The sequence below is a fragment of the Homalodisca vitripennis genome, chromosome 1 (assembly GCF_021130785.1).
Source record: "Homalodisca vitripennis isolate AUS2020 chromosome 1, UT_GWSS_2.1, whole genome shotgun sequence".
Lineage (NCBI taxonomy): Eukaryota > Metazoa > Arthropoda > Insecta > Hemiptera > Cicadellidae > Homalodisca > Homalodisca vitripennis.
In genome coordinates, this window is record NC_060207.1 from 144,870,840 (window position 1) to 144,887,922 (window position 17,083).

The 17,083-nt window shown below is 30.8% G+C and overlaps 1 protein-coding gene across 2 annotated transcripts in view; it reads right to left on the minus strand.

Moving 5' to 3' along the window:
• Positions 1-126: 126 nt before the first annotated feature.
• LOC124373114 (transcription factor IIIB 90 kDa subunit) overlaps positions 127-17,083 on the minus strand; it is a 115,486-nt gene continuing 98,529 nt past the window's right edge. For both annotated transcript variants that reach the window (XM_046831510.1, XM_046831514.1), the window contains exons 9-15: positions 16,614-16,761; positions 14,465-14,575; positions 11,528-11,734; positions 11,178-11,282; positions 8,969-9,137; positions 8,365-8,504; positions 127-4,452 (exon numbers count right to left, since the gene is read on the minus strand). In XM_046831510.1, the coding sequence (XP_046687466.1) occupies positions 4,301-4,452; positions 8,365-8,504; positions 8,969-9,137; positions 11,178-11,282; positions 11,528-11,734; positions 14,465-14,575; positions 16,614-16,761 (1,032 nt within the window). In that variant the 3' untranslated portion in view covers positions 127-4,300. The remainder of the gene's footprint in view (positions 4,453-8,364; positions 8,505-8,968; positions 9,138-11,177; positions 11,283-11,527; positions 11,735-14,464; positions 14,576-16,613; positions 16,762-17,083) is intronic.

Here is a 17,083-nt window from a genome sequence, read left to right on the forward strand (position 1 = left end):
TATCAGGACTTAATTTACACCCTGTACAATGAAAAAGAGTATAGCTTTTTAATTATATCTAAAAGTATAGATAACTGAGACAAGATTCAAAATATTAGCTTGAAGGAATATATAATAAGACTGTTATTACAATTTATCAAATGATTTTATTACAAGAAAATACAACTAACAATAGGGTATGAACCTTAATGTAGAAATATAAATAGGAAATTATACTACAAGACGAAGACAACACTTTTGATCAGATATACAGTTGAATTATCACAGATATAGAATCTGACCATCAAAATCAAATTTGATATAATTTCAAACATTAATTAGGAAATGTTAATAACATGCTATATTTGATCCAAAAGAAAAAATGTAACTGATACAGTTACAATCAAGTTTTATTGATGTACATAAATAAATACAGACTAAACAGTAATATAATCACTTTTAATGAGACTAAAACTAATACTTATACACCAATCAAATAACAATTAATATATTAAATTATCTATTCGTTTATGGGACAATACCTTTGTTTACTATACTAATAACCCATATTTGTACAACCATTACACATTACATGTAAATAAAAAATATATGTTTTAAAATGTCTGTAGAGAAAATTTTGTATATATTTATTATTCTATGCAAGGAGTCCCATACATTTTAAATGTTGATTTTAAAATAAAGTAAAGTAGCTTCAAAAATGCTGCTGCTGCTTGTGCTGTGTAGTATGGCACATTTTTGTAAACTTATATAGTACTTGAAGAGAATAACAAGTATTGAATCTCAAAATTCTAGTTCAAAATGATAAAACAGTTCATTCAACAGCCTTGGCTGTAAGTGTCTGGATTTAATCTACCACATTATTCAAATGTTGAACTTTGGACCTACCAAAATGTGATGTGTATTAATCACCTACCTATTCTAATTTCTAATTTAAAATGGAATTGAAGATTTACTGTTATGTATTCCAGCTTTGTTATGGCATTATGTAGCAAATTACAAAATAAGACCTTTTGTTTTTTGCTGGGCAACAGAGTTGTTTTCTCTCGTATTCATAATGTAATGTCATCTAAAGACCCCCATCCCCTGGAGGAATTCGGGTGCTATAAGCCTGTAGTTTCTGTTATCACTTGGCCTTTCTTACACCCAATCTGGTGGCAGAGTATGGTTTCTTAGAATCCATTTCTGCACACAAGAGAAACTATGAAATTCACCCTAGAAGTCCCCAGACTCTGAAATCACTAAAGTGACTTCTGGTTTCTGGGTCCACCTGGGCTCTAGAAGCTCTGGGACCATGTAGTTTATGAAAACCTTCACCCTATTATAGCACCAGAGCCTTCAGCCACTAATTCCACTACATTAATCTACGTTCTGGAACAAACTGGCCTGTGTAATTTCACCTCCTGGAAACATCCACCCTTTTGGAAAATATGATACATGTAAGCTTTTTTATTCTAGTAGCTCTTGGATTATGAGAACAACTAATCTCTATAGAATGCACTGGCCTCTGGGATCATCTGATTTTTTAAAATCTCCAATCACTGATTCCACCTAACCACTGATATTCTTTGATCTCTAAATGTCACTTCCTCTGACACAACTTATGTAGATTGATTACTGAAACTAATTTTACCTCTATTAACTTCTAAAATGGTGTAACTTCTGGACGTATTTTAGAGCCCCATTTCCTCTGGGACAACTAAACCCTGAACCTCAAGCTTCCAGATCCAGCAAGCTTATTCTGGTATTATTGGCCACATTATTCTGTATTATTCTGGAATACCCCACACACTGAAAATATCCAGCCTATAATAGGCCTCTGTATTTGCCTCTAGCCTTTGGGGCTATCTGGCCTCTGGAAGCTTTCAATGAATATAGCCCTCATTACTACATAAGCCGATATAATGATGAATGGAATAATCCCACATATATATGATACAATCTTCACGTCTAGACAACGCCATAAATATTTCACAAGGGTATTATTGATCAAGTATCCTTTACTAAATCTAAAGAACTTCAGGACATCTGATTAGGTACCTAAATCTCAAATTTTCCATTTATCATCTGGTGGGTATTCTTTATTGGCACTTAATCTCTCCTTCTTTATTAATGAATTTATTCACCAGTAATGGTAACCACATGGTCACATACATAGAATGTATTTTTGAATTGTATGTTATAAAAGTGATGCTCAGTGACTCTGTAATGATCATGAGTTTCGTGTACAATGTCTAGTTCTCATTTGTTACACACAGTTAATTAGCTTTGTTATTAGTCAGTTAAGTGGCAAAGTATGAGAATTATTACCTAACTACTATACTCAACTGTAACACTAACATTAAAACTAATTTGGTGTTGATTTTCCTTACTATTTTCTGTGTATGTTGCAAGAAGCATATATATTTGTTTAGAATTTAGAAAACAAATTTAAAAAGTGATTCTGACGATATAAAGGTAAGTTACAGAGAAAGAATGTATACCACTACAATAGTACCCACCTTCAATAGTGAATGCCAATGTTTTGCACCAAGTAACTTCATTTCATTATGAATTTATAGAATAATAATAATAACATTAAAAATAAGAGTTCTAATAAATTATTTATGATTAAGGTGTGTTCCAAACCTTAATTAACAAAACTCCACCGTATTTTTCCTTGAGTGAAAAGAACAAAAATAAAACTTAATTTGGTAAGTAATCCATCTTGTTTTATGATAGTCATATGGACATTGCACATCTAGGTACATTTTAATTTTACCTGACAACTCATAATTTTTTAAATGGCATAAGTTATACCATTGCAACTTTAGATGGGTCATTAGGACTAACAGAGGAAAAAAATAATCAATCAATAACTATTTTTTGTTTGATAAAGACGTTTTAAGAGTTTGCTATTAAGTCCCATGTAAACTGACAATAAGACAATTCCAAGAAATACCAAAATTCCCAAAATTAAACAAAATATTCAATGCCTATAAAATAATCTGAAAAGAACGTAGAAAATGAATCTTACTATTGAAACAAATATTAAAGTGACAAAATTTGGAATAAACATACAGTATTAGAGAGGAGTTGAGAAACAAATTCCCCCTGCAAAGTAAATTGGTATTTTTACTTAAGGTAAGATGTCTCAAAGGCCCAATGTTCTGAATCAACATTTTGAGTCATGTGTTGTTCAAAAAGTGTAAAATTCAATACAAATTAGTGTACATACAAATTAGTAAAATAACTAAACGTACAAATCACATGTCAAATTCCACAAAACACTAATATTAAATGATGTTTTGATGGTATAAAGAGATAGTAAAATATATAAACAACAATTTAATAACTTGCACTCCTTCAGCTAATGTCTCAAAACCATGACCCCTCAAAAGATTTTTAACCTCTACATTTTTACTCCCTGAAAGATTAATTGTAAAAGTACTGTAATATTTCAAATGTTTATCACATTTTTCCGGTCATACGTCACTATAACTGGTTCATTTAAATTGAGTAATGAAACAAAAACAAACATTTTGCAAAGAACTCCCGGGCAGAGAAAAATTTAAGTGTTTACAACAGAATTGATTTTGTTTATGTACACTAAAAGGAATTGGCTTAATTTTTAATGATTATTAATTAAGAACACCTTAATCAATTTTTCAATGTATGAATGAATGGCTTCAATTAAAAACTAAAACTCTTTCCATTACAGAACATTAATCATGCAACAACTTTAAATTAATATTAAACAACAAAATTAATTAACTTGATTAAACAACAAAAAGATTATTAACCTAAATAATTATTATAAAATGTAAATGATTTACGAATAAATAAACCTTAAAACAAACATAATACAAAGTTTTGTTGGTAATAACATTAAAAATTACTAAATGTTATTATGACATTTGTTATTATGATGCCTTTGTTCTTAACTTTCTTTAATATTTACAGTCACTTTTTTCATAAGGAAAGGAACATAACGCATTTCTTTTACAAAGTATAAGCAATGTTTTGTGCAAGTGATATAAAAATAATGGAAACATTTAACTTTGAGTAGTAACTTAGAATGTGAACTTGGAAAGTAATCAGCAACAAATGATCATGTATACAATAATAAAGAAAATAAAACTATGAAATAATAGTTAATCAAGGCTGATCAAGAGGGATAAAATTAAATAGAAATAAAATACATAAAGAGTAATATCTAAAAAAAGACCTTTTGTTTTCTAAAACTGATAATCACTGGATGATGATATTATCTTATCATTGTGATGTTGTAATGTACATGGATTGTGACCAGTACAGAATGTGTTCAGTAGTCATCGTCATCATAGCCATAATAATTGTCGTCTGCTCTGTGTCGATTCAACATCTGAGATAGGGACATGGTATGTTCTGCAGCTTCTACTTCTTCCTCCTCGTACTCCTCCATGTCCATGTCAGCTTCCGTTTCTGAGTTTTCGCCTGTAACATTGTCATAATTTATCAATTATTTGGCAAAACTCATATCTCACAAAACATTAGTGGGAGAACGCCTGAAACTACTGCAAAGGTAACCTGGAAATAACTGACAGACCCCTGTCTTTCTGCCACCATCTAAAGATCCCTAATCTAGTCTATTCTTAATAAATCAATTTCATGTCAACCCCAATCTAGTCTATTCTTAATAAATCAATTTCATGTCAACCCCAATCTAGTCTATTCTTAATAAATCAATTTCATGTCAACCCCAATCTAGTCTATTCTTAATAAATCAAAATTGCATGTCAAACACGGCCATACAAGTGCTCAATTTGTAGCCTTATAGACCGGAAAAGTGACACAAAAATCATTCAATTGTGTTAGCAATTTTGGTAGTTGCACAAACCTGAAAATTTTGATAATTTAAAAACCTTTCTATGTACTTCTTATAAGGTGAAGAACATGTGCTGCATTTGGTGAATATTCCGACATTCCTGTATATTGTTACTGATGATAAAGAAGATTTAAAGAAAAAAGTCATATATGTCTTAGGCAGAAAAAATCTGATACAAGTTCTTTGATATTGCTGATATGTTATGGAATCTATTATATGTCTTGAGGTGCGTATGTTTGCAGAATGTCTCTTTCAATAATCAAAGAAATAACATAAACTCCAGTGTCAGCATTTAAGGGAGAACACAAGACTTTTGTTTTAAAGAGGTTGTAAAGAAAGAAGGATCTTTTTACAACGCTAAATTTTATTCCGTATAAAAGCTTGATAGAGTGAAATAAGCCTTTAACTGGAGTAGGTTTATGTCAAAATGTATAAAATCTCTTAAATGATTAAAAATCAATCTACAACTACAAACACAAAACTCTTAGTACAGTAGGAAAAGCATTCTTCACCAAATACAAATTTCAATTATATTTCGTTATTTTATCAATTTGTATTTTAAATACCATATAGTTTGAAATGTTTTACATAAATTACTTCTAGAGACTTTTCTACAAAACTACGAATCAAACTATAGTTATCGTCACAACTTGTAAGAGGTGCCAACATAGTAAGTAAAGAGATCTGGTTGTGGGAGTAACTACCTGGCAAAGTGAGCAGCAGGCCTAGCATAACAATCACAAGGTGTCTCAACATATCAGAGGAGGCACACAACTGTCCGTCTCCCATCTCACTCCTCTGGTGGCAACCAGCCAGCGTCTAGCAGTTATTTCTGTATTACCTCATTCTTTCACTCTTACCCGACAACAATGGCCTCCATTAGCTTTACAACTTCATTTACCCTATTTCTCATTCTTTGAAAGACCATAGATAATACCATTTTGATTTTATTTTTTCCACTAAAAGTGAAATGTGTATTTTGGTCACTTAACGGTGAGAATAAATTTGTTGCTTTAATAATTATTATTATCAATGTGGCAATAATGAAATGCACAAAGTTAGTTTTCTATTTAAATAAGAACTGGCTTAATTTAATCTTTAACATAGTAATAAAATTTTAAAAATCTAAAACGAGAAATAAAATTTTAGGATTTTACTCCCAAAACAATGCTTATATCTAATGAATTAAGAAAGATCCCTTCATCTAATCTTAAAATCGCATCTCCATGTCTGAAAATTCAAATCTAATTTAAAAAATGTGTTAATGTGTATTTAAATTAATTGAGGATATTTTTCAACATTATTTCAAAACAAATTACATTTGAATTTTTGAATATGAAGGAGCAATTGTAAGATTTAAAAGAATATTATTCTGGTATTTTTGAAAATTTGAAATAAAGCACAAGAAGAGTTACACTGAACTCAATTGTTTACATTCGTAAGCACAACTCCTCTTTGTGGTATTTTTTCACTAAAAGTGACTGCAAAGCTGAGCAGAAATTCTATCTTTTATGTTAAAATTAAATGTATGAATTCTTGTTAATATCTTAAATTTCTACTTTAAACCAAAATCTAAGGCTGCAGTATAATAAGCGGCCACCAACACAACTGAATCATCAATATCCATGATTATCTAATTACCAAAACCAAAACATTGAACTGAATTACATTACAGGTATTTTAAATTACAGCATAGTTGTTTTTATTTCTAAAAAGTAATAATTTGATTATGAATAAAAACTATTGTATTTATAACATATAACAAACAAAACATTGCAACATTTAGTCACTTTTTCTATTTTGAATGATAAACGTGTCTGAAAGCTTTTGACACAAATAACACATGTATAACAAATTTTTAATATTTATAAAAGTAAGCATTTTGACCAAGACAGATTCCACAAGTTTCATTCTTTAACTGTTGAAAAATTAGCATAAGGGAGTCTAGATAATCAACTTGTATATAGGTGGTGACATAAATGTGACAGAGTTAATTTAGACTGTACGTTTTCTTACAGTTCTGGTTTATTGTACATACATTTTAAATCTTAATTTGGTAACAAACTAAATGTAACAGCCCACACAAATACCACTGTTACAGGAATCCATATGATCTGTGCCCTTGTAATATTTCTATATTGCCATGTGATATTGCAATATGATAAGCCAAATCACACAAAATAAAATCTTGTACAATACTACACAGACAAATAAGGGATTTAAAAAACAAAAATTAAGAAAGTTAAATATCGAGGTGTGCCATATTTAAATTGAATTCAAAATTAATCTGAATTCAGAATGAATGATCTTCCTTACATTGAAGGAAAGGTCAATAAAAATAGAGAAAATATTAAGGACACACAGTATCAAAACTGTATTGAAGCCTGCTCAAAAGTTGAAGAACTGTTTTAGTCCAGTGAATGACAAGATCCCACTACATAAGCTGGGAGAATATGAAATACCATGTTGCTGTGGCTCAGTTTACATTGGGGAGACAAAACATTTAATATCCACATGAGTGAGTGGACACATTAGGCACATGAGGTGTCAAGGTACAGAAAAATTAGCCATAACAGATCACAGTTTTCAGACCAAACGTACAATAAAATTCAACAAAACAAAAATACTTGTGATAATTACCTACTATTATCCAAGGATACAAAAAAAAAACATTAGAAATAATCGCTAATTAATATAACTTAAACAAGTATGGTGTGAAATTATCTAAAAGCAAGCAACATGTGATACAGAATCAATACTGATCAAATCTGGTTGGTTGTTTGTTAAGCTTTAGCCCTTTCAACTCGCCTATACAGATGACTACTTATATTGGCAGTTTCAATGTAACACTTTTGGCTGAAGATAGTTGTCTACATCGAGGCCGAAATATTTCAAGATGTTAAATTTGCAAGCAATGGTTTTCAAGGTGCACAAAAAACACTGTAAGACTTTTTTGTCAGTTGGTAGTAGGCCAGCCCTTAGTAGAAGAAGAAATCTACCAAGGTTGACTAGCCTCTCTATATATGCTGTAGGAGATGTGACAGGCTTAGACTCATTATGTTCATTCCATTCTGGAATTGATTGATTTCTATCCATAGCAAATACTATTATTTTCCTATACTTAAACATTGTTGTTGAATTTTAACAGTTGTTCATCAGTTTAAAGATCATTAGAACTTCCAATTTAAGAAGTACGCTTACATTGACACAGACATTTACAATTTCAAACATGTTGCTCATATGTTCTCATGTATTACCACTAAATTGCTTTATTATTCATTGATATTAGATGATATTACATTGAAGAATACATTAAAGTCAATAATTATTGTTGAAAAGTAGTTTTAAATTAGTTCTGATACACTATTTCAACATAAAAAGAGTTCATATTGATTATCAATCACTTTTCACACACAAATTGTATTATTGTGAAATAATACTATTCCTAATTGTAACAGGATAGTAATAACATGTGGAGATGTACTAAGTTGAACAAAAATATAAATGTATCTGAAACATACCTGCTACAGAGCTGTCTGTTTTTAGAACAGGTAATACTTCTTCTTTAAGTTGTTCTTTAATCTTTATAGGTTCAGTCTTTGGTTCTACCTTCATTTTCTGTATGCGAGGTGTAGCCTTTGATCGCTTTGAGGGAGCAACGCTGCAAAAAACATTTTAAAATCGATTAGTTATCAATAATGTGTAAAAATTCTGGAACAATGATACATCTGCATACAATGTCATAAGTTTATATTGCTTTACCATTTAATTTTAATAAACTATGAAAAGTTTAACCCCCAAACTGCTATATATGTACTAACACAATAGAGGCAGCTTTTATGTGTACTTCCCATGTCAACACATTTCTAATAATTGCCTAGTTACGAAATGCCTGCCAACTCAAAGCTCAAAATTTTTCTAATGCAGAAAAAAGATTAACTGCTCATAAGTGGCGCTACAAGCTTGTTGCCAAGTAAATATTTAGTAAGAACTATAAAATTAGCTTATTAATTCAATATGTCTTCAAAACAACTAACTTCTTCCAAAACTTACAATGATAATAATTATAATGTTGCAATGTAATGATAATAATGACAACGTCTTAATGATAATAACAAAAATTACCTTTTTGGTGGAGGAAGAATAATTTCTGGTTCAGTCTGTTTCTGAGTTTCTTGTGGTGTTATATTTGTACTACTATCTTCTTTGAAGGAAATATTTAAGCTTTTCAATACATCATAGTTTATTTTACTGGACATTTTCTTTTCTTGGAGCATTTTTTCTATAGCTTCACCTGAAACCCCAAAATCTCACAATATAAGCACACAAAATCCTATATAATTTAGTTAATGGAACAAAGAACATTTCAATTGATATTTGAAAGGTAACATAATATACAATAAGTGCACTCTATCCAGACCTGTAACTAATCAGTATCCAATATTCTTTATTTTACAAATTCATCAAGATAGCAAAAGTGTCACAAAACATTATTACAAGTCAAATCCTTGTCGAGAAGAGTTTATTCATTGGTTGGTATTCTATGTCTGAGGTTAAGTGGTAGAGAGGACTTTATAGTCCTAACTTCGCCTCTAATAAAGTCATTTTTCATTTCATTTCATTTCTTTCCAGTTTAAAAGTTCATCAATTGAGTAGAAAGGATATTGAAGAACATACATGATGTTCTGTAAGTTTTCTTGTGTCTTGATATCTGTAGGTAGGGCACTCTCTAAAGAAATTTTTGTCAAATAGATAATTACAAAATGTGTTACAATATTCTGATCATAAATTTAAGTTGAAACTACTATCTACATGTTCTTTACTAGGGTAGTATCAAAATTATTTTGATTTTGTAAAAAAATAATTATTTTTTAAATTTAGATTTGTGATAACTAATTTTGGTATGTTGCAAAATCCTATGAAAATTTTTGTATGAAATAATTTCTTGAGAGTGAATTTGATTGGTCTGTCTGTACACTATGGTATAGTTAAGTTGGTACATAGCAGTAAGTAAACGTTGGTGACAATTGAGACCTCTGTGCCCATCATTTACTGGTCAGTAAGTCATGTGAAATATAGCAGCTACCTTCAGTCACTCTAGCTGGCAAGTCCATACATGTTGCCAGTCTTTTTCCCTATAAACTCATTTGTGTATCAGTGAAAAAATACCAACTCTCCACCGAACTATCAGTTTCTAAATGTTTATTTTAAAGTGTTTAATTGCTATTAATATAAATGTGATTTTATTGTAGAAAGCTGAAAAAGTTCATTTCTGTCGATACCTACATTGTTACGTACAAAACTTTTCCTTGTCGCTGTTAAGCATTTTCAAACTCACAATGTATCTATATACGCAATCTTATACATACATAATAAATTCCTCATATCCTATGTACTTGGACCAAAATTTGCGTCACATGTGGTTGATAGTTATCAATTGTAACTCATGATGAAATGTTTTAACATTAACAAATCCTTATAGCCTGAATTTGTAAACTCCAGTATATATAGTAAAATATAAATATCCAGAATACAGAATTGCTGATGTCATATAACAAATTGAGATTAAAGACTTAAATTGTGTCACAACCATTCAAAAATATATATTACTTACAAATATTATTGTATTTTAAAATATAGTAAAACATGTCATATCTGACCTAATGTGGCAATGGTTTAGGCCAGATAATATTAAAGCCAGGTGAGAAATTGTCATGTAGAGGACTACAGTTTATAGCAAATGCATAAAACTGAGATGGTGCACTTTACATTTTAATACACTACGTCTGCGCTTCGAGGTACATTAAAACGAGTCTGCACTTCTGTAAAATTTCATTGATACAAAAATGTTTATCCTATTTGAAACATTAAAATTAAACTGCTATAATGGCTATTTTTGTTATTTTGTATGTTCAACAAAAAATGATTAAAATAGATATAAATTCAATTGAACTTTAGAAAAAAATCAAACATTTGGTAATATAAAATATTCAAGATTCAATCTTGAATTATTAAAAATACAACACATAACAGCACTAATATCCTGGTTTCACCAATGTCACCTTTTCTAAAAACCAGCTTTGGGTGAGGTCGATGGAAAAGGAGTCAAAGACTCCATCCCTCTCTGACTCCTGACCTTTTGGATTACATGTGGTAATGACCCAGCTTCCCCATGCAGCATAGTTTTTGTTCACTAAGCTTACACTTACAAAATCATTTGTCACTAAATTGATACTGAAGGTGTCACATAATGGAGGGTCAGATGTAGAATCATCAGAGTAGAAACATCACATTGCTGAAGGTTAACACAGTTACTAAATACATAACTACTTACCAGCCGTATTTGCTGCTGGGGTATTTTTCTTCTTCCCAGCACACTTTCTTCTCTTTTTCTCTGGTTTTCCTTCTTCCCTTTCTTTCGCTAATCTTTCTTCTTTTTCTGAAATAATTTCATTCCTGATAAGCCAGTCTTGAATTTATTTTGTGTTTTTATGAGGATAAAACTTTAATGGTCGTATTACATGCAGTTGAGCACGATGGAAACTTAATAATGTGTTAGAAAAATAATTCAATTTAACTCCTGTGCTGACTGTGACACTTTTCAATGCTGAGCCTGTTAACTTAACCTGCGTTTACAACTTAACACATAGAAGATAATATTATCATGCATAAATAAGAAATTACCTTTCTGTTCCTTCAGATAAGTAGCATTCATAGCCATCCAAATCTTGTCCTTGTTTTTGGCATCGTGTTCTGACATAATGTACTGGTCAATATCCTTATCGTCTATCCCCTCCAAGTCCAGCTCTCCAGTACCGTCCTGGAAGGGACAATTTACAACTGGAACTGTCTCGTTCTTCTTCTCCAAACCCATCAGAGCATGTGATGGGCCTACAATTAAACACAATGGGAAATTTAAATTACTTTACGTTAACCATAAAAACTTCAATGTTAGATAAAAATTCTACATTGTTGTATAAAGTATTATGTAATATGATGTTACAGTACACAAGAGGTGTTGAATATTTATTATAAGAAACAGTCAATATTTTTCTGGAATTTTTACATACATTCAAGCTGATATGCAGAACTTCTTGCAGTGGTGGAAAGCGATGTTATGTTGGATGACAAGTTTGAGGACTATTTAAAAGCTGCAGGTTGTTTCTGGCATAGGTCTATGTTTAGTCACTGGATTTTGATATGTCGTTACTTGAGATACATGTTTGATGTTTAATCCGAGGCTCACTAATAAGATCATTAAGAAAGGTTCATGTCTCATCTCACATGTCATAATTAATTTTCTTCAACAACTGTTATCTCCATGAGCCATATCAATTATGTTCCAGTACATGATTACTCTCATTTCTTTTTTGTCAGGAGATAACATATTTTTGAACACTGCACAAGTTAACATGATGAATAAATCATCATGGACATGAACACTCTTCTTCTCCTTCTGCACATTATGGATTAGGCTTGCAGTCTGTTTCATCTTCATTCCATTCAACTTTTTCTGGACCTACCCATGCGTCTTCTTCCATGTGGTCTTCAGTTTACTACTTGTTTGATCAGTGTGTTTTTGTTCATTCTTTCAATGTGTTGTCTTCATTTTAATGAATTTTCATATATTCTGTCATTCATTGTGAACATGTTCAAATCGGTCTTTATATCCTTGTTTCCTATGTTGTCTCTCAGTGCTCTACTCTTCTTAAAAATTTCATTTTAGCAGCTATATTTATTTCTTTTCTTGTTTTCAAAGTGCAAAGTTTTGCATTTATGTGTTCATATGAGTGCTGCCATAATTTTACAGAATTTCGTTTTTGTTCTTTACTTGTTTTTTGCAGTGCCACACACCATTTAGTATTTTTGTAGTTTGTCTGTTATATCTTTTTCATATTCATAATGTATACCATATAATAAAAAATAAAAGTGTGATATTTGTTTCATGGGCACTTGTTTTGTTACAAAGTGTGTTTCATAAGTAAGTACTGTTTTGAAATCCAGCTGCTGCAGCGCTGCTTGCAATGGTTTGTACTGTCTACCTATAACTGTTGGCAAGCTACAGATGCAATTACAGCAAAAATTTATTGTTTTTACATTTCTGAATGTATATTTCACATGTATGTATCAATTGAGAACCCTGCTGACTGTTATATACATGCTGTTATTTGTTTTTTGCCAATAAAGGCATGAAAGCAGTTGAAATTCACTGTCAGTACTGTGAGGTATCCACAACATATTACGAATGATGAAGTGGCATTCAAATGGGTAAAAGCTGAAAAAGATTACCAAAAGAATGTTTCTGATAAGACATGGAGTGGACAACCCTCAAATATTAATAACACTTTGGTGCAGAAAGTAAATGACAAAGTGAAAATGAACAGACATTTCTTCATTTTTGTTTTTTTATCAAAGGAAATTCCTAAAGTTTTAAGAAGTGTTCTCTATGGCATTTTTATTTTATGTTTAAACTATCAAGAAACATGTTTTACTGTATGACAATGTCTGTCCACAAGTGCAAAACAAGCTCAAGATCTCATTACAGCATTTTGTTAGAAACAATTTGATAGTCCCCAAATAGGCTCAATTTAGTGCCCAGTAATTACCATTCACTTCTTCATCAGAAGAAGTATCTTGAAGGTCAAAGCCACAACGACAATAATGTCAAAATGATCATATTGCAGTCATTGTTAAATCAGGTGGCAATCTTCTAGGACACCAGTATATAAAGGGTTGTTTTTAGCTATGATAAATGCCTTAATTATGATGGTAATTATATAGAAAGGTAGATAAAAGTATGGGCTTTCATATAAAATAAAACTGTTACAATAAATTTACTTGATTTTTTATACATCAAAATTGTAGTTACTGAAAAACACACCTTACATTGTCTTAGAAGATTATTTCTTTAAATCTTCATGGCATCAAGCTTGGCAGTAAAACATCAGCTGTTTTTCATAAAAAAAACTACAAAATAACTAGTATTTTTTCCAAGTTAAAAATATTTTTACTGAATTCTTTGGGGTCAATAAAAATGGAGATACCTGTTGAAACGAATTATGCAGCTTGGTTCGTTTGGCTGCTATAGATAGGTGTGTCTCACACACACACAAATCTATATATATGCAATGCAAAATTTTAAAACTCTTTAAAAAGGTAACACTATTATTTATTTTCAATTTTTCCATTAGTCTAATACTCCATGTTTGGAGTTTTATAACAATAACCACATTTTCCTTGATGGTTGCCCCATACATAGATATTCCATATGAAATATGGGAGTGCACTAGAGAAAAGTAAATAGTTTTTAATGTCTTCAAATTACAAATTAAAGACATTATAAAGAATTTAGCTTAGAGGATTTTTTATGTGTATGATATGGTCATCCCATTATTGTATGTCAATAATAAGCCCCAGAAAACTTACTTTCTCCATCTCTTGTACTTGCATATTGTTAATTTGTTAGTTAGTTATCCCATATTCGTTTTACATTTTTGTACAAAATGAGACATAATTTTTTTTGAAGCATTTAGAGGGTTTTTCTGAGTAAAGAATTCGTTAAGAAATACTCTGATCATATAGTGTAGTATTTCTACTATTAAACTCTACTAGGCACATTACCTAGCCCCACAGGCTGAGCTGTCTCTGCTTCATTCCCACCAGAGTCCAAGCAGTCTTGTATTACTCCAAGTGTAGATTGAGCCACGAATTTGTCTGTATCCACTTCCTCCACTGATCAAAATAAACCATTGTATTTTAAATGTCTCGAAACAGTGTAACATAATAAAATACATTCTAAATCCAATCATACTTCATCCAACTAACTGTTGATACTTCATCGTATTCAGTCCACCACATTTCAAATCATTAAGAGCTGCTGTTTATTTAATTTTTATAATGTTGGCTATTCACTGAGAACATCAATGTATTGTCACAGTAAATTTGCTCTATATCAATTATTTATTATTCAATTTAAATAATGTTGATGTCATTAGATTTGTGACAATATCCTCTAAAAACTCTTATTCATGTAAGAAAAAAATTTGTTTTTAAGATATTCAAAGTTTAAGAGTTTTAATGGCCGCCATATTAAAAATACTAAAGATAATTTCATGATAATTTTTTTTAGTAAAAACGAAAATAAAACAAAACAGCTAATACTGGGAGGACAAAGAGAACATACCGGATGGCTGCCCGGACTAGAAGAAATCACAAACACTAAATATCTGGGTGTCACACTGGACGATAGACCCTCATGGACAGCACATATAGACTCCCTCTGCAGTAATTTAAGTACAGGACTTTTTGTCTTAAGGCGAATTAAGAACACATGTGACTTGGCGACAGCAAAAGCAGCCTACCATGCCCTCTTTGAGTCACATCTTAGATACGGAATTGCTGTATGGGGTGGTACTACCGCAGGAAACCTACAACGTGTCCTTGTACTCCAAAAGCGAGCTATTAAAATCCTAAAAGACTTACGATCGAGAGACACCTGCAGGGAAGTCTTTCAAGAACTCAAAGTCCTCACAGTTATTGGCTTGTACATCTTAGAAGCAACAACTCATGTTTACATCAAGATGCCAGACCTGGCAAACAAGGAAACACAACAACACCAATATAACACCAGGCACGCCTCCAACTACTGTCTACCAATACACAGGCTCAGCTCAACTGAGAAGAAGACCAGCTACATCGGGGCCAAGATGTGGAATGCTCTGCCTGAAAACCTGAAGAAATCAAATAAGCAGCTGTTTGACCAATATCTCAAGATGTGGCTGCAAGAACGCCCATTTTACTCTTGAAATGAATTTTTCAATCATTAACCCATATTGTATTGACCTGGTTGGACCTGTATTGTAAATTCTCTGTGACACCATTCTCATCTTGACGATGATGTAATAAAGATATGTTGACTTTGACTTTTACATTATAAACTGTGATCTATACATAGGAAGGGGAAATTGTCGCTGGTTTAAAAAGAAGATTTACTGCAGAATTATAGTCCATAATTAAATAATTAATTAAAAATTCCTGTATTAAATATTTTTTCTTACTGTTAAAATGTGCTTTAAATGATTCTGCAGTTAAGTGTGATAATTTTATGTGATTCAGGTTTCAGTCCAAAATTAGAGAATTTCAAATTGATTGTTTAAGAAAAGTTATTCAGCACAAATATTATTCTTATTAAATTGGCTAAAAAGGAATTATAATTGAACGTGTGCCGATAGAACATTCATATATTGGTGCTGAAATACTATGAAAAGAGGAAATTAAAGAAGGAACTATGTCAAAAACTTTAGCTTTTAACATATATTAGATTAGTTGTAGAATAAGAATGAAGGAGGAAATTCATTCTCAATATTCAAACAATAATACAAAGCCCATTTCCATTGTCATTTGAAAGCCATATATCACAAAACACTTCACTTACAACTATAACAAGGGAGTGAGATCAATTTTAGATTTTGACATTTTTATTGCATAAAACACTGTATTAAATGTGACAATAAATCAAAATATTTACAACATTTTACTATGATTATATGGAAATAGATTAAATTAACATGTTGTTTTTTTCTGAGGGATGTTAAATTAAATATTTTACATATTTAAATTATATATTTGAATACTGATTAATTGTTGTCGACTACTGACAAACTAAAAACATATTAAAAAAATCATTAATGATGGTGGATATACTTGTTATATAAATTAAACATTGTTAAAACTAAAGGAATAATTTATGAAATGTTGCAGTACAATGTACCATTTTCACTGTTGACATTAGAAAGTATCTTGAACGATTCTGTCATTGTCGGCCTTTTCAGAGCTCTCCTCTCTTCCAACTGTCTCTCAATTTCAACTTGTAGGTCTGAAATCTGTAACGTGTTGTTGGTCTCCATTTCTTCCATTATCTGAAAAAAATGTTCTAAATTTAGACGAATATAAATTAAAAAATTTATTTTATGCAAAGGGGAACTTGTATTTTAGATACAAAGAATCATACATCTTCATAAATAGCTCACCTAAAATTGGTACTTCTTATGTTAATATGGGATGGTTATATTACAATTTAACTTTACAATTATTTGATGAAAACTGCTTTTATTATGTTTGCAGTTTAGCAACAAAGCCCTACAACATATAATTATATATATATATATATATATATATATATATATATATATATAAACATAAAAAATATAAACATTATTTTTAATATGGTTGCTGGTCTAA